The sequence below is a fragment of the Camellia sinensis genome, chromosome 12 (assembly GCF_055761805.1).
Source record: "Camellia sinensis isolate YWXY chromosome 12, ASM5576180v1, whole genome shotgun sequence".
Lineage (NCBI taxonomy): Eukaryota > Viridiplantae > Streptophyta > Magnoliopsida > Ericales > Theaceae > Camellia > Camellia sinensis.
Window position 1 is genome coordinate 157,530,443 of NC_138972.1, and position 22,541 is coordinate 157,552,983.

The following is a 22,541-nucleotide window of genomic DNA, read 5'->3' on the forward strand; positions in this document are numbered from 1 at the left end:
ATAATTACAAAATGACGAAGGTACAAGTATTTTATACATTCAAATTCAATTATGCAAAGATATCTTGTACTTTCATTAGTTGGGGAAAAAAGTTTTCACTATCCACTTTTTTGAACTTCTCCCTTGTATTTATACTAAACCATTTAGTTTACAAAAACACCGTTCTAAGTACAGCTAATATTCACACAACAGTAATTATAGTAGTCCGCAACAACAAAAGAAATTGGCACAAACTTTAATATTTGCATAAACAGTCATTAAGAAAGTATCAGCTTGACCTCTGACAGATTATCCTTGGGAATCTCCACGGTATCATCAATAGTTGAGAGAGAGAGAGAGACAGAGGTATATTTACTGACACCTAACATGCTTACTAACACAATTTTCTCCACCAGCCTTCAGGGATGCTGGCTGCTCCTAGAAGATATGTTGCATCAACAACTGTCTGTGTCATGAGGTCTGGAACCGAACTATTCTTGTTAGCATCTTTCAAAAATCTTGTAAAGTTTCTCCAGTGAAGCAACCTGTGGGAGAAGGATCAACACATTATTCCATAATCACAAGCAAAAAATGCAATGCATAACTTTACAATAAATATATATAAAAAAAAGAATGTCAAACTCCTATAAGTCGAGCAAATTGCCGAACAATACAAGGAGTGAAAACCTGCACCAATGCAAGCTACAGCCATATACACTTTAATAACTATTAGAAGCTTCAAAAATCTAGAGTACCAATCAGTCGAAAAAGACCAAGGTAGATAGTACCTGACAAACTCTTTATTTAGCATGAGTGACACAATACATTGGATGGTAAAGTATCCATTTAATTTTCATTGGATTACAAAATTTAAAAATACTCAAGATACAAGGCAATTGCACACCAGAGTAACATTTGGTATCGTTCCAGAGGGAATCCACAAAAATACCTGGACAAATGTTCCATTTGTGGCCATTGAAGTTGGTGGCTTGAAGAAAAGTCTCACGGAGGGAAACAAGACATGCTGGATTGACCATTCACGCTGGGCCCAGGCAGTCTCTGCCTCGGAAATTAGTTCATGCTCATTTTCGTCCTCCATTATGCGATCCTCTGAGAGAAATCAGGATTCTTTCATTAGATCTGATCATCAGTTTAACAAAAGACAAGGAAAGAGGCCTCAAAACTAAGAAATCATCAAGGAAAAGGCAAATGATCGTGCTTTAAATGCAAACAATCCACAGGACCAAGACATCTTTCATTAGATCTATTCAATGCATCAGTACACAGCATCCACTGGACTAAGCATGCATGTTTGAGTGGTGTGTTCAGAATCCAGATAAGAAAACTGGGAAATCTTAATGGCTCATCTCATGCTTTGAATGCAAACAATCTTTGTGCAGCAAACGACAAAGCAAAAACATGGGTATACCACACAAAAAATCTCTTGGGCACATCACACACACAAAACACCAAAATAAAATAACAAAGTGATTTTAGAAGAAAAAATTTACTACTATAGACTATAGGGTACATCATCGAGGAAAACCTTGATGTTCACAAAAATAATCTATCAGCAATTAAAAAAGAAGATCCTGGTTATATAGTCAGCAAGTTTTCTCCATGGTCCAAAGAACACAAGGTAGGTGGTCAAACCATTCAAGTTAGTAAGCAAATATAACCAATATAAAATGGATAGGATCTGCAGAAGGAAACACCCATACCAGTATTCTTCATGGAATTTTCTTCTGCTTGGGGACTTCTGAATGGTTTCCTCCTCTTGTAAATTTGCAAACCATCACCTGATGGATTGGGCAACAAAGGTGGATGCATGGCATAAAAGTTACCAAGAGCAGCAGCAATTGATTGGAAGCAGCTTTTCTCGTCCTCCCAGTCAACCTATAAATATGAGAAAAATTCGCAATACGGATCAAATAATTCATAAGACAGTAAGAATGAAGAATAAGAGCTTGAATTGACAGATGTTACATGCATTGTTGATCATCATGATTTTACTACCACAATTGAAATTATGAAAAAGACATTTACAGCTGTCTTAGTTAAGTAAACAAGCAGGAAAGATGGTTCAATTAAAAGCACCAAAAGGAGCAGGTGTGAATCTTCTGTGTTTGAAGTTCGTTCACAAACTACAAGATGCAATACCCAAAGTACACAAATAATTAAAAAATAAATATGACTTTTTATAGATATAGAATAAAGATAAGCGAATTACATCAGAAGACAGAAAATGAAACCAAGACCCAACTCGTACCTTTTAGAGGGGGATGGAGAGGAGGCTATAAAACATGTGTCATGATTAAAATGGGTGAAATTCATTTCAATTTTGCGCATGTCTTAGTGGTACAATCTCTAGCACAGAAGAGAACATAATCTCTCTTGAAAAAAAAAAATGAAAAAAAAAGGAGCCAAAAATCTATGTATGGGTTTCTCTACTGTTGGAATGGAATTGTCAAAAAATATGAGTAATGCAAAATCAATAATTGAATACAACCTTTGGTACTACCATATTGCCATAAACATAGACAAAGATAAAAAGAAAGAAAATGATGTTAGAAAAAATAGATATCAGAACTTACATCATTTCCCAAACAAAGCACAAATTCTGGGACCCGGTCCATATCAGGTGTGTACTGGTCAAGTATGACAGGAAGCCTAGACAAGTTACCTTGTGAATCAACATAGATGCAAAAATATTCCTCTAGCATCTCAGATTTATTCTTGAGCAGCTCTGTGTTCATCTGAAGAAGAACAAAAATTTAACTTTAGTCATATAGTACAAATGAAGACCAGCCATTGTGAAAGAACCCATTTTACACCACTTCATAAAATTTTATATAAGGTCTGCCTTTTATGAATAACAAGATTTTTTCTAGTTTCTGCCAGATGGAAGAAAAAAGAATCACCAGTGCCAAATCTCAAGTATCAAAAGAAAGAAAAGAACATATAATCAATACATGTATGTAGAAGTGTTGTCGACTGAGTGTTTCCTCAACTATGGGACAAACTTTTTTTTGTGATAAATCAAAAGTGAATCGCACGATTCATAATTCGATTCATGTTTTATGATTCATGCAACTTCTGAAATTATCGGGATCAATAGATTCTGACCCCATTTTGACTCTTTTTGGTGAAAATATCAAGATACAACTTCTAAAGTGTTTAGTATGAAAAGTAACCAATATATATACATGCTTTGTTGTTATTTTGGGATCAAATAGTTTAACAGGATCCAATCAGATTGCCCTAGAAGTGAAACTTGATCAATACGAATCATGTGACAAATGTATAGTATACATAAAGTTGATCAGCATTTGCCAACAAAACCAAAATAATACTAACACTGGAGAGAGAGAGAGAGAGCACTTAAACATTATAGAAATACTAAACAATCATACACGAATTAAACAAAAAAGGATCCATGAACTCAACAGCAGAGGCAAAACAGGATGACAGGAGCAAAATTAAGTGCAAACTGAAGCAATTAATCTGCTTGGGTTAAGATCAGTTACTTCTGCAATCTTTTCTTTCAGTTCATCCTTTTCATTGCATTCTGGGTCTACATCCTCCTCTTTCAGTGCCAGCATAATCAACTCAGGCAGTGGGGCTGGGTCACTTAGTTGTATTGCATTAAAATGAGCAAACCGACGAAGGACTTGCTGATACATGAGCTCTTTGCTGATACATGGAGGCATAAAAGCAAATGATAAAAAAGAATCAATAACTGAAGACATAGAAGTGGAGCATTGAGTAATCAGTGCCCCCAAGACCAATTTGAACTAGACAAGAAGCAAGACAAGCTCAAATAGTTTACTCTTCAGAACCTGCAAGTGGGTCAGTCCTACAAAAAATTATATGACAACAAAATTCATCATGGTATCATTGTTTTCCAGAAAGATCGATAAGTAGAAATTTAAGTCCATCATTTTAAGAAGCATCGAAGAGCATTATTACCTCAAAGTCACTATATTGGCAAGAAATAAGTGAGTATTATGCTGAAGCAGAGCAAACACATCGTCTGCCATCCCAATATAGGTGCAGTGTCTTACAATGTCCAGCAGAGCTACAGAGATACATTATTGGAAAGAATTATCCAAATTTATTCAACTTTAAGAAAACTTTCCAGTGTCAACGATGGTGAATTTGGTAAAAACATACCAGAATGGCATTTGTTATCAATGTCATCAATAAGCTCCTGAATACTAGTTAGATCGGCAGCTTCCTTTGGGTTCCTCCTTTGTCGGATAGAAGACCTGCAGTTGGAGTTCTTTCATAAATCATAAATCATAAAATAACTAAATATGCATCTACAACTTATTCATGGATCATGACCAGTGTAGATACCTCCTAACCTACCAAACGTCACAGGCAAGTAATCAATGGCATGTACCTTACACATCATTAATTATACACACTTACACGTGTCAGCCTTCAAGGGACGTGTATTGTTCATGTATGTGGTCATTGTTAGAATTTACCATCACCTACCACCAATTTACCATCACCTACCACCACCTACTCCTCACCTACTCCTCACCTACTACACTCACCCTCTCCTATATAATGAGCCACTCACCATTTGTAATATATAACAACACATCTATATATCAATCAATAATACATAAATTTTTACATGGTATCAGAGCAGGTTTAGAACCTAATATTTTCAGGTTTAGAACCTAATATTTTCGCTTCCCCGGCGGGCGGCAACCTCACCTTAGCCGCCCGCCGGACCTCAATCTATTCCGCTTATTTTCTACACATACCTTCCCATCATTGTCCAAATCTTCTCTCTCTCTACAGCTGGGAAAAGTGCCAAAGCTTCTTCATCGTCATCTTCAAAGCCCATTGAAAATGAAGAATCAGATTCTCATCTTCATGTCCATGTCTAGAGTAATCATCGGATTTGCACCTCTTTGATGATGCACATTTTTTGTCTTCTTGCAAGGTTACCTTAAGGAAATCGGATTCTTGCACTGCATCTGCATCTGTGGCTGTGGGTATTGGAGGTGCTGCTGCTGCTTCGTGGGTCTGCCATCTGGAAAGGACTGCTTCTTCAAAGCTTCTTCTCATCTCACTGAACCTGAAAATTCACCGGAGATCGCCTCAAGTTTCAGAGCTGTTGAGTATTTTCCGGCGAAATTTGCCGGCGAAATGTGCAAATTCGGATCACTCGTCTTCCTCTTACTTCTTTGCTCTGCGGCTCTAGCTTCTGCTCAGGGATCTAAGAACAGAACCACCATGAGTGGTGTCACTTGTTGCCTTCGGTTTCCTGGTCAGCTCAACTCTGATCTCCGACAACTTGCAGTCAACCTCATCCCATTCCCAAGGCTCCACTTCTTCATGGTTGGCTTTGCACCCACTTTCATCACTTTCCCCTTGTTCCCCCTGTTCTGGATCTGGATCTGGATCTGGCCAGATCAAACTCAAGGAGGGCAATCTCTCTCTCTCTCTCCATGGACCCAACATCATCATCATGCACCCACTCAATCTCCCTCTCTCTGGGTCTCGGTTGGAGGAGGAAAACATGGGGGACACCGATTGGTGCTCTTGATACACACTTGTTCCCCACTTTCTTTATTTTATATATATATATATATATATCTCTTTTTATTATATTATATTATATTTAAAAAAAAAAAAAAAAAAAAAAACAACAACAACAACAAACAATATATTTTTATTATTTCTTTCTTTATTTTTTCACATTATTTTTAATCTTTTTTCCAATTCCATTCATACCATATAGCTTTGCACACCAAACCATATTTTATTCATCTCAGGGATCAACCCCGATCACAATTTTACACACAAAAAAAAAAAAAAAAAAAAAAAAACAACAACAACAACAACAACAAACAAACACCCAAAGATTTGTTTTCTTTTCTGCAGGCGGCCACCCACCAACCTCACTTCTTCGCCTATTCCGCGGGTCTCTTCTTTTTGCCTCCGTCCTGGGCGGTCCTTGACGGTGTTGCCTCCGTGCTTCCTAATCCACCGAGCACGTTCATTCCCCCCTGCTCCTCCACTGCAGCATATGGCGGCCCTCCGAATCGGAACATCACAGTGGCCTTCCGCTTCAGCTCCTTATTTTCTGCTTTCAGCACGCTTATCTCTGCTCGCGCATCCTTATACATGCGTTGGAGCAGAGCCAGTTGGGCGTTTAAATGCTGCACCTCATTTGTCCTACTCTGCAGCCGGTTCGACAAGTTTGTGACCGCCGTCATGCTTTCCACACATGTCTTTAAAGTATACTGGTTGGCCTCCACATCCGACTGCACTGCCATTCTTTGCTCCACAGACCGCATCGGAAAGTTCAACGGAGCAAACTCCGGGGCGCTTGGTTGAGTTTCCAGTGCCACCGCACCAGTTCTCTCTCTCGTTGACTCGTTGAGGTCGGGAAAGAGGGTGAGCAGCCCGCGGGAAGACGAAGCCATTTTTCTGGGCTACAAAGTGTTCCACAGTTTCTCTCTCCGAAGAGGCAGAGTTTTTCAGAGAAGGGTTAGTTTCAGAGGTTTCAGAATGGTATGCCTCGGCCTCAGCCTCCGTTAAATAGCCGAGGCAGCCACGCGCATCGCGCGCCTCTTGCCACTAGCCGACAAAACGGGCACACACGCCAAGGCGCCCACGTGCCTCGCCATCATATCCGGCACGCCTTTTGATGAATTGGGCACGCCTTTTTATGGCACGCCTTTTTATGGATTGGGCACGCCTTTTTATGGCACGCCTTTTGAAAGATTGGGCGCACTTTTTGAGGGTGCGACTTTTTAAGGGGTCCGACAAGACTCTGTAAACTGTCCCGACATTGATTCCGGTTAGTTTCTACAAGGGTCCAGCAAGACCCCGTAAACTGTCTTCTACAACGGTCCGACATGACCCCATAAACTGTCTTCTACATCGGTCTGACACCACCATACAATGTCCTCTACCACGTTATGACACCACCATACAGTGTCCTCTACAACGTTATGACACCCCCATACAGTGTCCTCTACAACGTTATGACACCACCATTCAGTGTCTTCACCAATGGTCTGACACGACCATACAGTGTCTCCTATCCTTTTTTATTTTTATGTATTTTCTTGTTTTGTTCCTCTCTTCAAACTCAAGTTGGTTAGTTTCTATCCTCCTTGAGTTTGCGGGGGGCTGTTAGAATTTACCATCACCTACCACCAATTTACCATCACCTACCACCACCTACTCCTCACCTACTCCTCACCTACTACACTCACCCTCTCCTATATAATGAGTCACTCACCATTTGTAATATATAACAACACATCTATATATCAATCAATAATACATAAATTTTTACAGTCATAACAAACAAGCTTAAAGGACCAACAGCACTTCTTGTAGTTAAAAATAAACATTAAAAAGTGAAAAATAATAAGAGAGAAAGAGAGAAAAGAGGCACAACGTTATGCTGACATCAGCATAATTCAGCATTTGTATGAATGCCGTGATCGGGCAAACACACAATCTAATTTGTCTTGCCCTCCTGGTAATTATGGTGATTTTTGTAGATTTTTTTTTTGAAGTTGTTTGATTTAAGTTTTCATTTTTCGTATTATTTTTGGAATATAAGGGGTCATTTTTTAAATATGTGATTTGTAGCATTGCCCAGCAAAATATTTGTTGGAATCAAGTCTATGGGTACCAACCAGGCTATAGGAGGACATCTTTGAGGTTCATTTTTATTTGTTGCATTTGCAATGACTATTGGGCCTAAAGATAGTTCGGCTGAACTGTAGCAGTCCACTTCTGGTTTGAACAATCAGCTGTTTGGTGTCATAGACTTGAGTTTGTTCTGTTTCACTGGTTTGCATCCTTATTGGTTTCTCATGGTTGAGGCAAAACCTCCATTACTTAAGGATGATGATTTGCCCAAATCGATTACTATGAAGAAACTGAATGATGATGATTCTGAGAATAATTTATAATTAATTCTTGTGTGCATGTTAGAGAACGTGACACTCATCCTTGCCTGCATATTTTGCATATTTATTATGTGGCAAGATTTAGAAGTACTTCAGTTTCAGTTATCAAAGTAAATGGTTGCACTTGGACTATTTATCCCAAAAAAAGAAAAAAAAAAGGGATGCACTTGGACTAAATACAAGTCCTACCTCACAGATGTCAAACTGGAATTATTTTCATGATGGCTAGGAGGTTTAACTTGCAAGTAGGCATGCAACCTCCCTGCAGGATCCAGTGAATCTGTTCGTACCATTTTGTGGACTGGAACTTTTTGCAATTTCGTCCCTGTAGTAAGGCAACAAAATTGGACAATTCAATGGAGCAAATCCAAAATGACAATACATTTAATAGATCTGCCAATAGATGAGACCAGCCAAATGCGAAAGAAAATGTTCTTCATACCAGAAGCTGAGGGATTAATTGGGGAATCTTTGCTCCTAAGCATAGGACTAGACGGAGAGGGATCTACCACCTGTCTCAATTGACATAAAGTGAAAAATTCAGGGATAAAATTGATGCAATTAGAACTACAAGGACCAAATTAACACAAGAGACAAACAAAAACAACAGGGACTAAGATTGTAATTTGCCCAAACTTCCAACTAAATCATAAATACAAATGACATGACCACTAATAATATTTGTTTACCATCACTAAACTATAAGCTACCAAGTTTGCAGAAAAATATACCTGTTCTTGAAATGTCCTTGCCTCATTGGAGTTTCTCAATTTTGACTCCACTGCAGATTGTATCTTCTCAATAACAACTTCCTGATTCAAAAGGCTTACCTGCATTTATATAATGCGCTAATGAGGTTGAAAAGTTTAAACCAACATTTTAGGACAGATAAAACTGAACAAGAAAAAAGAGCAGCTCAGAGTGTTTCCAACAACGAAGTTGTAAGTGTGAAAAATGGTCATCTTAGCTACAGGAAAAAAAACACCTCATAGTCAATCCTGTCCTCTTGAGAAAACCACATTGGATTGCACTTTATAACACTCCACATAACCATGAGTGGATTTGAATTTCATATACCCACTTACCAGCAAGGGAATTTTTATTGGCAGACAAGGAAACCAACTCCCATGTTCTAGTCTTCTCAATAGAAGCTAACTCATTTATAAAGCTTACTTCCCCAGAAACAGGAATCCATCATACTTTTTTCCTCTTTTTTGTCTTTTATTGTGGTTTGCTTCTGTTTCAATTGGGGGTTTCTTCTCTTCAGTCCGAGTAAGGGTTCCATCTTGATGCTCCATTGTTTATCTTTATTTTGCCTCTTCTTGGTATTGTTGGGCTTTGTTCTACAGAGACTCATATTCCTTATCTTGTGAGCCATGGCGATGGTGAACAATGACGACAGTGAGTAGAGGAGAGGAGACGATCCGCAAAGGAAATGTCAAAGAAGAGGTTAGTTCAATAGGGATGGTCTGTTATTTTGGTGGGTTGATATCAGGTCAGATCATTTGGTGGGTTGGACATTGGGGGCCTGGTTGAACAGAGGGCCCAATTCACCAAAAGAGGGGAGGGACCTATATTTCAAGCTTACAACAATTATAATAAAATGTTGGTGGCCTGGGCCAATAGATTCATGGGATGGATTTGGGTGGATTAGAGGTGAAGAGATCTCAAGAGGCCTACACGACTTGGCGAAGGTTTATATTTAAGTGTGGGCCTCCGATTGATGAAGTTGTTAAGCTAAGGTCAACAGGACAGTTAATTGAAGGAAATGCGCAAGACAACATTCACATTGAGGAGGGTGCCCTCCATGGATGTAGGGGAAGCTTACAAAGACTATCCAATCTATCGAAGAATTGACAAATGATGGTGAGAGGAAGTTGAATCCAACAAAAAGGGAGCAATTATGAAAGAAATGAAGTGCTTCATGGGGGCAAAATTCTGACGGTATCTAGTTGTTCAAGGTGTTTTGGCGAAGAAGAGATCATTTGAAGGTAAAGTGCACCTCTCTAGGGTGATGGAAAATTTTGGTCTACTGCATTGCTTAGGGTTAGAAGAGGGGGATTTACAATTGGTAGAGAGCATAATGATGGAAGTACTTATCAAAACCAAGTGATGGAGGTTGTGGTGGTGGAAGAGTAGCAAAGTCGGTGTTGATGGTGGACAAGGGAGGTAGAAAGTATTGCTACTAGTAACTCTTTGGGTGAAGGAAACTATGAAACCTAGTAGTGCCTTCATGGTGTTCATGGAGGAGTTTAAGAAAAAGTACAAACAAAACACCCGAGCAAAAATTCAAAGAAATGGAATTCGATGACTAATGATGACAAAGCTCCATGGTAATTGGTAACGAAAAGGAATGGCAAGGATGGGGAAATGAAAGATGATGTCAAAAGTCAGGGAAGGACCCTTCAAGATTTTGGCATTTTATTGATGCATTATGGAATAGAGAGCAAATGGTTTTTTTTTTTATTTTTTTATTTTACAAAGATGGTCTACCTTTTAAAAAAATATTTATTTAATTTTCTTTTTGTTCAGTTGTGTATAGCTTGTGCCTCCTTGACACTTTCTCCAAGCAATTTCCTTTGTTGTTGATGGTTAGATCGTCAACTATCACAAAAGCATAAACTATTAGGAAATCGGCCCAACATTTAAAATTGGTTAGATAGCCATCTTAATGGATTTCAACCACATCATTCTGCACAAAAATTATGCACACCTTTCTATTTGTGTAGCATTAGTCTTATCTACAATGATAATTATTTTTAGCAATAATAATCATCAATTTTTGAGAAGAAACATTCATACCTCTCGCTTTGTTGGGTGTACATTCACATCAACATGTTCAGGTGGCAATAAAACTGACATATATATGAAAGGTTTTGATGCTTTCGGCAAGGTTGCAGCATAAACAATTTCAATAGCTCTCTTTAAGGCACTGCACTCAACTAATCTATCTGGATAATAAAATAGAGGAAAAGAAAAAAAAAATGAATGAATACAATACCAATTGCTATTTGTTTGCTTTCCCTCATAGTAATCTATGTTAAGGGGTAGCCAGAAAAGATTAGTGAGCATATCAGTAATGAATAACCAAATAAGATCATAGATGTAACTAAGAATGATAAACCTCCATTTTTTATTTTTGTGGGTAATGATAAATCTCAATGGATTACAATAATTAGACAGTTACTTATTAATTCCAATATACAATAGAATATTCATACGTACCATTTATAAAAAGCACCATCGTGATCTTCTTAGCAACGTAATTAGAATTGGAGATAAAACCATCCATCTCAAAAACTGAACTAGATGGGTCATCGTCTGAAACTTCTATTTTCATCAGATTGCGCGCAACTGACACTCCGTAAACAGATCTGATTGCATCAAGCCTTGAAGCTGTCGCAACTGAATGAACATCTGCCCTAGCAGCTCCATGCTAAGTACAGTGGAAGTTTAATGTGGGAAATTGTTAATCATCACATATGAAGAATTGAGAGAGGGAAAATATTGTTCACAGAATGGAAAAATTAAGAATCAAGGGTCAACAGACCAACCTTTCTACAAGAGAAGCTCACATTTATGTGATGAATGGCAAACCGGCTTAATAAGTCTACTATTTTTGGGTAATCATCAGCAGAGTTCTGAAGTGTTTTTCTCCGAGCAGTCATGTTATAAAACAAATTCTCAATCTGAAGAAATACATGAACAAAAAGAAGAAAAAATAGAAAATAAAAATATCAAAAGATTGGATTACTTAGATATGCACAACAACATTTTTATGAAATGCCCAAGTTATAACTCATCAATTATAAACTGCTTTTTTGTGTCCTGAAACCCATTGTGCCTCGTACAATTTAAATTACAGAACAAATCTTTAATTTGTCTTACAATGAAAATAACTCCCATATTCAATCTAGTGAAATTTTATTCCAAATAATTCTAGAATTTATGGCATTTGATTTTGTTCCCTCAATATGCTTTTGTTTCCACGTGCTCAGGGAAATTTAAAGCCAAGCCCTTTTGAAAGGTTTAATTTTTCCCATACTGTCAGGGAAATTTAAAGCCAAGCCCTTTTAAATAACTCCCATACTGTCATGGGTTACTATTCATTGCCCCAGAACAGCCTTAACTTTTCCACAAAAATTCTTTTCTCCTAAGCCCAAAAACAAATCCTAACAGCCTGACAAACTTGCACTACATCTACTAGAGTTGCATCAGTTTTGGTATTAGAGCTTAAGGTTTTCCCACTATATTCTTACAAAGTGGGAGATCCTATTTGCCACAATAGATCAAACAACGTAAGATAGAAGTTCAAATTTTGAAAGAAGGGATGATCCTTTAGTGTTCTCCGATTGGCTTGTTTCAATTGAGTAGTTCTTTTTATATCATGATAGGATAAATGATCGAAGGTGAGATTTGTTAAGATGAAACTTGTAGGTTTGGCACAAATGTAGTGGTATGTGTTGAAGAAAATACAAGAGGATTGGAAATGCAACCAATAAGCACATGGAAAGAGATGAAAGTTAAGCTTCAAAAGAAGTATATTCCTATCAAGTAAATTCATGCAAACAATTTGTTTCTTCAAGACATGCCAATATGTTGTTTGAAGAATATATGAAAAGACTTGGGGCACTTGACACTTGAAGTCCAGCACCAAAAATTCGTTGAATTTAAAGATGGTTTTAAGCCTACTACAAGATCATAATTCATGTAGCATCCAAAGAATTGTGTTAAGCATGCGCTACAAGTAGCACAAATAATGAAAATTGTTGTTAAAGATCATAACCTCACACGATTGGAGTTATAAGCGAAGGAAAACAAACAAAATATGTCCAAGGTGAACGATGACAAGATTATGAAGGTTGAGAAAGCCTCCACTTGAAGTTACATGTATTGTCCCTGAAGTAGCAAAAGTTGAAAGCAAAGAATTGGATGATATTTATCGTTAAAGTAACTACAATTTTGGAAAATTCCTCTGTCAGCCCTGCTTAAAATTTGCACCTTGAGGTGGCTAACTTGTTGCCTATGTCCTCTGATGAACCATTAAAGGCAATCAGCATTGTTGAACATCAAAGTTTGAAGCCCTTTGATTAACCATTTAGCCCTGAAACAATCTGTAAAATCTTGTGTTTTCATTCTTCAAACCCTACCCTTTTGTTACCCCAAATAAATCTTTGAAAAACCTCTTATGTTTTGCTAACCATTTAGCCATAAAACACAATTAAAATCAGCCCCAAAAGCCCAAGTTTTCTTGCTAGCATATATTAATTTTAGGCTTATTGCCAGTAGGAGAGTGCAACCCCCTACTTGTCCTACATCACCATGATACTCAAATCATAAAGGTGTACCTAAGAAGAAGCACAAGCCAAGGTCAAAGGTCCAAATCCTACCATTATCTGTGTCCCCTTTACAGCAGCGCAAGCTTTGGGCTCATGCTCCATTACACCATCTCTGTATGACACCCTGAACAAGAAGCCCAAAAATAATAATAATAATAATCAATAATCAAAAATAGGGATAAAACCTCAAATTAAAAAGATTTTTCATTTCCTAAGCCTGTTTGGATTGGGTGATTTGGGAAGAAAAGGGTTGGTTCATATCACTTTTTTTTTTTTTTTAAGATTGAATTTTCAAATCACTTGTTTGAATAAGCAAAGTGAGGAGAAGTGGGGTGAAATGGAGAGAAACCTATTTCTCTCATCACCCTCATTCTGAATCTCTCCAAACCAAAATAGAGAGTTTGGGAGAGAAAAAAACCAACTAATCACTATTTTTTTTATAACACTAAAATTTCCCTTTAGATATAGAAGAAATAAAAAAACTCGCACGTATAAAAAATTGTTTTAATAATATAATATGAAAAAATTTCTTCTTCTTTTTTTTAATTTTATTTTATATAGTTTAACCAATAAAATATGAGGAAGAGAAACACAATTCTTTTAATTCTTTTATTCTCTCCTAACTTTTATTTTATATATATATATATATATATAATTTTTTTTTTTTTTCTCTCTCCTAGGTTCCCAAACAGAGTGAGGGGAAAAGCAAGAATAGAAGACATTTGGGGGTGATAGATATGGTGATGGTGAGACATACATACCTGTAACCATGCAATAGGCCTTTGGTAATGGTGGTGACGGTAACGTGACCAACATAGGTCATGCTAGCCAGGGCCTCACCTCTGAAACCCATCGACTTAATCGATTGCAAATCTTCAAACTTACACAACTTGGATGTCGTGTGCCTCTCGCATAGTATTGGCAAGTCCTCATACTACAAAATATATACATATCACAGACAACAACAACAACAACAACAACAATGGCAATATCAAAAAATTCAACAGAAATAAATACACAATAGAGTAGAGAAATTGAATTTGAATAGAGACGTAAATAAGGGAGGGAGGTAGGTATACTCGGATGCCGTGGCCGTCGTCGGAGACTTGAATGAGTTTAAGACCGCCGTCCTTGACGACGACGTTGATGGAGGTGGAGTCGGCGTCGAGGCTGTTCTCGATGAGTTCTTTGACGGCGGAGACAGGCCGCTGGATCACTTCACCGGCGGCGATTCGGTTCACCACCGACTCATCGAGGCGGTGTATCATGGGAGGCTCTTTTACTACTACTGGTAATGGAGATGGTTCTTCTAGTTGGACTTCTTGTATTTCTTCGATTTCCATGGTTTGATTGAGAATCGAATGATGAATGAGATGAGAGAGAGAGCGCGAGCTTCTCCACTTGGCTTGCTATCAAGTGAAGTGGAATTTCTGTTAGACACTCCCTTACTTTACTTTTGGCTTTTTTTGTTTTTTTTTTCAAAGCCAAATAAGATAAAACAAACTCATTTTGTTTTTTTTACACGTTTAAAAATTAAAATAAAGTCAAAAATGGAAAAGTTAAAAAAATATATTTTGTTTTAATTAAAAGACTTACCAAAAATTCCAAAGAATAAATTATACTAACTTATATTGAGTTATTTTAAAATTTTTAAATTATATAATATTTAATCTCATTTTTATTAACAATTTATTACTTATATTCGTAATAAAATTACTATTATTTTCTCTTTTACATTGAATGTATTTTTTACTATTATTTCGATGGCCTTAATATTACTAAAAATGAATTCAATTTAATTATACTAAACTTATAATGCTTATTGTATTATTTATTAGAAAACTTTAAAGGTCCCCAGTTATATAAAATTTACAAAACTATTGAACAGCATGACTTATAAAATTTTATCTCAATTTGAAAACTAGCTATTTTAGGGTTGTTTGGCAGCTTAGTTAAAAGTCAACTTTTAACTTTTAACTTATTTTGGATCATATCACTTCTCACATTTTTTACTTATAAAGTGACAAAATAGCCACACAAAAAAAAAAACTAAAAAGTTAACTTTTAATCAATTTTCCAAAACACCCCTTAATTACAATTGACTTTTTTTTATAAAAACTTTTGGTTAGATTGTCAAATTTTCCTAAACTCTTTAAAAAGAGTAATATTAGAGATATCAAAAATTTATTAAAAATTTTATTAAATGTCTTATATGGGTGTGGGACTATATAATGTGAGTCCTATGTGAATCTTACACTTATATAAGACATTTGGTAAAATTTTTAATAAATTTTTTGAGATTTCTACCATTTTTCTTTGAAAATAAGCACACAAAAAGAAAGGGAAGACATGGTATAGGTGAAGTGGAAAGAACAAAACCTGTGTGTTAGTGTTGCAAAAATAAATAAATAAATAAATAAGTGTATGACTAAAACCTGTGTGTTAGTGTTGGTGCTGGAAGTTGGATTCCTCTGTCAGTAGGGGTGCAAACAAGACATAAGGGATGACATGGTAGAGGTGAAGTGGAAAGAACATCAAGTATTGGTCAAGATGGCACGAACAAATGCTGGGATAAGAGATAAAAGAAGAAGTAGATCAAAGAGGAATTTGAAATTCAAATACAACTCCTGGAATGAAGGGATAAGCATGCAGAGAATCCGAGAATCTAGGAAGATCAAGATCAAGAGCCTGATCAAGAAACAAATATAAAAGAAGGCTAAAGGCAGAAGAAAAAAGATATCAACAACCACCAATCACACTCGCAAACGAGTTTATCTAGAAATAATTTAACTCAACAATTTAGGAATAATTTAAACCAATAGCTTTTTTTTCAATCCCCACTTCTTTTCCTTCTAGCTCTTGTTGTATTTCTTCAATTTTTTATCTTGTTTAAGTTTTTGAAACTAGTGACAATTTATTCGAATTAATACATATTCTTTTCTGTTCTATCTCTTTTTTGCCTAATTACCTTTAGGAAAGTCCTTAATCTGTTTAAGGCATAGAACTCAACCACAAAACTTAATTTTTATTTGTGTTTACTTAAAGATTGATTTAAGTCTATAGATCAAATCATTGTCGATTAGGTTTGAACTAGATTTTTACCAACAGTTAATCGTCCATGCTGCTGTTTTGCTGTAACGTTGTTTTTCCTTGCTCCAACATTATTGTCAGTTCTCCCAAACCCTAACCGAAGGGAGTTGGCACACTGCAACATTACTCAATAGAAGAAGCCAATGAAAATCCATATACTTGTCACCAAAGTAAATCAAGAAGTTAAATAAGAACAAAAATAAAGCTCTCCATACTTGTAAAGTCACCAAAACTCAAATCTGCATATCATACCTTACATTTAGCCCAACGCTTCAATAAAAGCTGTAATTCCTTTTTTCTTTTTTTCATCTACGAAACCCCAATTGATGTTAAGTTACATAGTGAAAATAAGGGTTTCATATGAAATTTCCACTACATTGGGTTAAATGATTAACAATCCAGAACAATCTTGGCAATACATGGACAAAAGCTGAAACAGAAAAACGGTAACACCCAATCTAATTGTATGAAGAATTCTGATTTGGGACCAAAAACTTGAAGGTACTTCAAATTCTAATCTCAGTCCTGTCCATCCTGAAAACAACAACAAAAAAAAAAAGCCATCATTCTTCCTTCAATGTATTTGTGCTTCATAAAAAGCATACAACTGTGAACAATATTTTTTCAAAAATAAATGATAAAAACAAAAGTATCCACACATCATAACCGCCATGTAGGCATCACAACTGTATTGAACTATTGTATCTTAGCATTTTTTGACATCGGTAAACACCAATGGAAAATGACAAGATAAATAACTTAATGGCGCAACCCTTGACTGGCTAGAAGCCCATTACTATCAGATTTAGAACGGCAAAGCCTGTGGGTTCAAAGAATTTTCGGTCCAATACATGAAATTAATAGTTTTTATTATTACTATTATTTAGTTAGTAGTTGCTAATTATTAATTTAGTTTTTTTTATTATGTTTCCAAATATCATTAAGATCCGTTTCCTGATTCGTTTAGGGTTTTGGCCTATAAATGTTGGGCTTTTAGCATTATAATATTCAGCTTTCGGATTAATAATATTGAGTGCGTTTCAATTGAATGTAGAAAGAAAGGCTGCTCCTCAATTTGGCATGGCTATAGGAGTATAACTGGATGAAGTGTTAATCTTAATTAAACGTTAAATAGATCATATAAAGTAAGTGAAGAACATGAGAACTACCTGAGAAGCAGGATCTGAAATCTTAGAGATGGTCAACTTCTCATCAAACTTGTAAGAACACTCTGTGTATGCAGATCCAATACCCACTCCAGCACCCAAAGCCACTGATGCCCAGCGTGTCACAGGACTCCCTAACACGACAAACCAGAGTAAATCCATTAAGGCATCAATTTCATGCACACAATTTTTTTCCTCACAAATGCAGCTGGCAAGAGAAGACCAAACAAATTAACCTAGAAATACAATACTATTATAACATATTTTTGTTTTTCTCTTTCCTTTCTATTCGTTAAGAACTTAAGATAAACTTTATTTCCCAACATGGGTCCAGCCAAATATGAGGTTGGTTGACATGATCATCTACATGGTAAATTTTGATATCATTAATGACACAACACCAAATGAAGACCTCGATTGATTTTCTAGTTTAGTCCAGATGTTGGTCAAAGAAAGGCAAAACTTTAGCATCTATGGAAGTGTGAAAAATAATATAACTTGAACAAGAAGCCTGATTGAGGGTCTCTCAATGCAAAACAGGGTCCACTGACACGGCAGAACACCAAATACAACAAAACTAAAAACACCTTATATTTCTTTAGACCCTCCATTTACAATGCAAGATTTTATAATCAGAAAATAATACACACAATTGAAAAGACCAAGGAACAGCGCACATGAAGAAACCAATGAGCCTAGGAATTTCATAATATTGATGGAAATTACATAATAATTCAAATCAAGCATGGTCTTTTGTTATTTTTTCTTTTTTGGTGTGTGTGTGTGTTGGTGGTTAATTACCATATTCATTTCCTTCCATTGCACCCATTTGTAAAATTAGCCCAAAATGTAATGCTAAAAAAAAATGAAGTTTGAGTCACCCATTAAAGAGTAATAAAAATAATAATGATACTAATAGACCAGTTTGAAAAACCAATTAGCTGTAAAAATGAGAAACAGGAAAAGTAATTGCAAATCAATGGAGTGCAAATGAGACATGTGTCCTCAGCAAATGAGAAATGTGCAAAAATGGCACAATTCTCACTTGCACCCACTCAATCTATAATTTAAAACTGTACTCAATCTATATTAAGTACTATTTTATCAATCATCAACCATCCTTAATATTAGAAATTGTGGGTGTGCTACCAGCACAAGAAGAAAAAGACAAGTTTTCCTATAACCACAAGAAGTAAAAAAAGAAAACATTAGCAATCAACAACCAAACTCTGGTTTAAAATGGTAATTCAATATCCAACAATCAAACACTAATTCAAAAATTAAGAGAGAGAATGCTCTACTTATTTGTATTGTTTAAGGAGTAAGCAATGATTAACAAAAACATCATGTTTACATAGTGGTGGTGATTATGACTTTATGAGACTCTTCTTAGAGCTCATAGCAAGATAACTGTGTCTTGGCCATGTCCGGCACAGTATGAGATTAACAACATTGCCTGTAACACGGAATTCAAAATTTGGCTCAAGCCAAACACACAACTTCTACTATGCTCCCTCCACACCCTAGTATAGAAAATGGCCATATAGCAACTCCAATGGTAAAGGCTAAAATGGCTTTGCTCAAGCTATTTTTTTGCTTGCTACAGTGCAAAAAAAGCTATTTTTTGGCTATGCTATACCACTCCAATGGTTCATATGCTATTTTGAAGCAATCAATTCCCATATCAATTTTCGGCAATTAGGTCCACTCATAAAATCTCTTGTGCCCATGATTTAGTTTTGTTGACGTAGAAAAAAGGGCTTTGCCATTTTTTGGCAAGAAATTTGGTTCACCATCGGAGAACAATTTTTGAGATATCTAGGGAAAAAAATGGCTTTGGCAGGTCTTATAGCTTTGCCATTGGAGTTGCTCAACGTTTACATTTACGAAGAAACACTCAAATTAGAAAAATTCCAATTATCTGGATTCTTATAAGTAGGTATTGTACTTCTGCAGAGACTCGTTTTCTCAAAATATCATACACAAATGTAAATCATGCGTAGATACACATTCCAATATGAATCATATCCCTGAAAATTGAAGAACAAAGAAACCCTATAAATAATCATTGAATGATACCCGTTTGGAATCAATGGCTATCCATATTTCTCGAAACTTAAACTACACAAACAGGAAGGTGTATTCAAAACTTTCTATTACCCATTTCTTTTTCTGCAGTTTTCTCGGGAAACAGAGAGAAAAAAAGGGGGGGGGGGGGGAACTTACTGAAGAGAAGGAAACCACCGACGGCACCGGCCAGGGTGGAGTAAACGAATCGGCGGATACCCAAATCGAGACAGGCGTCCCACTTTGCATTCGGATCGAACTGCGGAGAAGGGATTTGCTTGTTTTCACCCATTTTTTTCTTCAGATTTTTTAGCTCTCTTTAATTTTTTTTCTTATCTTTCTTGGAATATCTCGTTTGGTTTTCTTGTTTGTGGGCTTTGCATCGTAAAAGTGAACCTTTGGTGAGTAAGTCGTTCAAATTAGGGTGTTCAATAAAATGTGGTGGTTCAGTGGAGGGCGCAGTTCTCTCCACAGAGGTGATCAGGTTCGAATCCTGAGTGCGAAAAATAACTGAATTTCAGCTTCTTTTATTTGATTTTATTTTATTTTTGTTGAGATCTCGCATTTTGATCGATTATGGCCTCTTCTGGGAGGCATGACTCAGCTCTATTAATGTGTCGGTGGTTGATCATTTCTTATAGATTAGATTAAATCTGACAAGTAATTAGTTATTCCGAGTCAGGATTGACAGATATAATGACGACATAAAATATCTTTTTGTTGTTTAAAATAATAATAATAATAACAAAATTGATACAGACCCTTACTTGGGGTGACTCCCACCACCCCACAGACATGCGAGGGTCAACGAGAGGAGGACAAAAAAATAAATAAATAAATTTGAACCAATCAGCATTCACTGAACGTGGTGGGGTCTCACTCATTTTTGTAATAATAAAATAACATAAAATGGGGTCAAATCGAAATCAATTCAAATCATATAATTCTGGCTATGTTTGGCAAATTGGCACGTGAGTTAGAGGTTATTTTAGTCATAAAAGATAAAATAAGTTAATAAGACAAATTGTCATATTTAAATTATAATCATTTCATTTTTTTTTCTCACAAAAGTTAAAAAAATTAAAAAATCTATTTCAAACGAGACTTTTTAACCTAAGCTAAAATAATCAAAAAAAACTAACGAAGGCTATGTTTAATTGTTTTAAAAGACGGTTTGATAGTTTTTAAAATTTTTAATTAGTATTTTTTTATTTTTATTAATTTTTTTTAATATTTTCATTTGTCTTTTTTAATATTTTAATATACTTAAAAAGTGTTTAAAAAAATTATTGAATACAAAAAATTTATATAAATTCTTCTGATGGTAAATTATCAATATTGTTTTTGTTTTTTTATGAAAGATGACCCACACTAATTTTCAATTCCATATAAATAAATAAAAAATACATGGTGAATTTTGCCTTGCATGTCAAAACGGAACACTTACAAACTAGTTTGTTGTTCAAATTGTGAAGTTAAATAAATAGATTTATGAAGAAATCAAATTATATACCAAGAACACATGCAGATAATTATAACTAAATTTCAACAGAAATACATAAAACAATAAAAGGGTAAAGAAATGAAACCGAAGCCTGTACGGTAGCAGTTTCCTTAAAACAGATTTCGCCGCCTCACGGGTCGAGTGCTTGAGGAAACCCGGCGTCTGTCTCCCAGGAGAGGACGGTCAAAACCAGCTACGGCAGAAGCACTTTCTGTCTAGCTTAGCAAACAAAAACAGTGGCAGCACTCTCTCACAATAGGAACTTTCTGGCAAACTGACTTGTAAAATGGAAGAAAAAATTTCTATATTAAAACTTGATAGGAATGTCTCAATTTATACATGTATAGGGGAGAGAGGAAGAGCCTCCAGCCTTTAAGGCTGGTCATTAAAACACCAAGCATCCATAGCCCCTTTCCAAAATATGAAAAGTTTGGATGCCCAAAGGATTCACACCCTTTAGCCAAGAAAAATGATTTAAATACTCTTTAAAATCCTATTCATGAATCTAACATCATGAAGCAATTTCTTGGCAATTTCTTATTCAAAACCCAATGGTTTTTGGCCCACTTGGACCCAACACAATAAATGGTTGGGACCTACTTTAATATTAAATTAAAGTCACCACAGGAATTTTGGTATTTCTTTCTTACTTGATGGAGGTCTGGCTTCGATGATAGCTTTGGTTTTGTTCTGATCAATCTATATTCCTTTCTTGTGTACTACATAGCCTAAGAAGTTTCCAGCTGATACACCAAAAGCACATTTGAGACGATTAAGTTTCAACTTACACTTTCTCATTCTTTCAAAAGCTGCTTCCAAGTGAAACAAATGTTCCTCCATGGATTGGGATTTTACTACAATGTCGTCAATATAGCACTCTAAGTATCCTCCAATGAGATCATAAAAGATAGTGTTCATAGCTGTCACGACCCAAACCCAGCCCTATGGGTTTAGCACCGTAATCGGCCAGTAATCCGAGATTACCGAAGGCCTGCTTAACAGTAGTACAGTAAAACAGAGTACAGGGCCTGGCGGAAGCCAAAACAGTAAATAACAATGTCCAATGAGCTGTGACAGTCTATATGCAAAAAGACTTTTCAAACATATATATATACAGTCAGTACCAAAACCGTATACACAATATTAACAACCACTCAGTACAGGGACTTAATCCCTGCTCAACAGTACAGTAAACATTCAGTTTATACAATCCATTCGGTTATTAAAAAACAGTAAGACAGTACAGAACGGGAAATCCTAAAACATCTCTAAGCCTTAGCATGATAGGCTCGGAACCTCGCAGTGAGGCACGGTAGTTGGCTTGACAAAACTGGAGTAACCCTGACGCTCCTAGCCGCGGTCTGGTGCCTGTACACCTACATATATATAAGAGCAGTGAGCTAAAGCCCAATGAATAACATAATGCGTAAAGAGGTTA

General features: G+C 36.1%; 2 protein-coding genes across 3 annotated transcripts; both read right to left on the minus strand.

The window, feature by feature from the left end:
• Positions 1 to 223: 223 nt before the first annotated feature.
• Positions 224 to 14,749, minus strand: LOC114283769 (DNA mismatch repair protein MLH1). 2 transcript variants are annotated; one of them, XR_014345733.1, is made up of 16 exons: positions 14,356 to 14,728; positions 14,038 to 14,210; positions 13,328 to 13,400; positions 11,492 to 11,626; positions 11,163 to 11,373; positions 10,740 to 10,888; positions 8,669 to 8,767; positions 8,380 to 8,449; positions 8,127 to 8,262; positions 4,153 to 4,247; positions 3,949 to 4,057; positions 3,507 to 3,672; positions 2,574 to 2,735; positions 1,701 to 1,875; positions 929 to 1,119; positions 224 to 524 (listed from the first exon to the last, which is right to left on the minus strand). XR_014345733.1 is itself a non-coding variant. In XM_082897769.1 (16 exons), the coding sequence occupies exons 1-16, from the start codon at positions 14,617 to 14,619 to the stop codon at positions 480 to 482; spliced, it is 2,223 nt and encodes a 740-aa protein (XP_082753895.1). In that variant the 5' UTR covers positions 14,620 to 14,749; the 3' UTR covers positions 224 to 479. The 2 variants fall into 2 exon arrangements, 1 of the variants encoding a protein (XP_082753895.1); XM_082897769.1 differs by having other exon boundaries at positions 929 to 1,089; positions 14,356 to 14,749.
• A 1,805-nt stretch (positions 14,750 to 16,554) lies between these two features.
• On the minus strand, positions 16,555 to 20,234 carry LOC145804122 (MICOS complex subunit MIC10-like). The gene is made up of 3 exons (XM_082897842.1): positions 19,759 to 20,234; positions 17,536 to 17,666; positions 16,555 to 16,900 (listed from the first exon to the last, which is right to left on the minus strand). The coding sequence occupies exons 1-3, from the start codon at positions 19,889 to 19,891 to the stop codon at positions 16,886 to 16,888; spliced, it is 279 nt and encodes a 92-aa protein (XP_082753968.1). The 5' UTR covers positions 19,892 to 20,234; the 3' UTR covers positions 16,555 to 16,885.
• Positions 20,235 to 22,541: the final 2,307 nt, after the last annotated feature.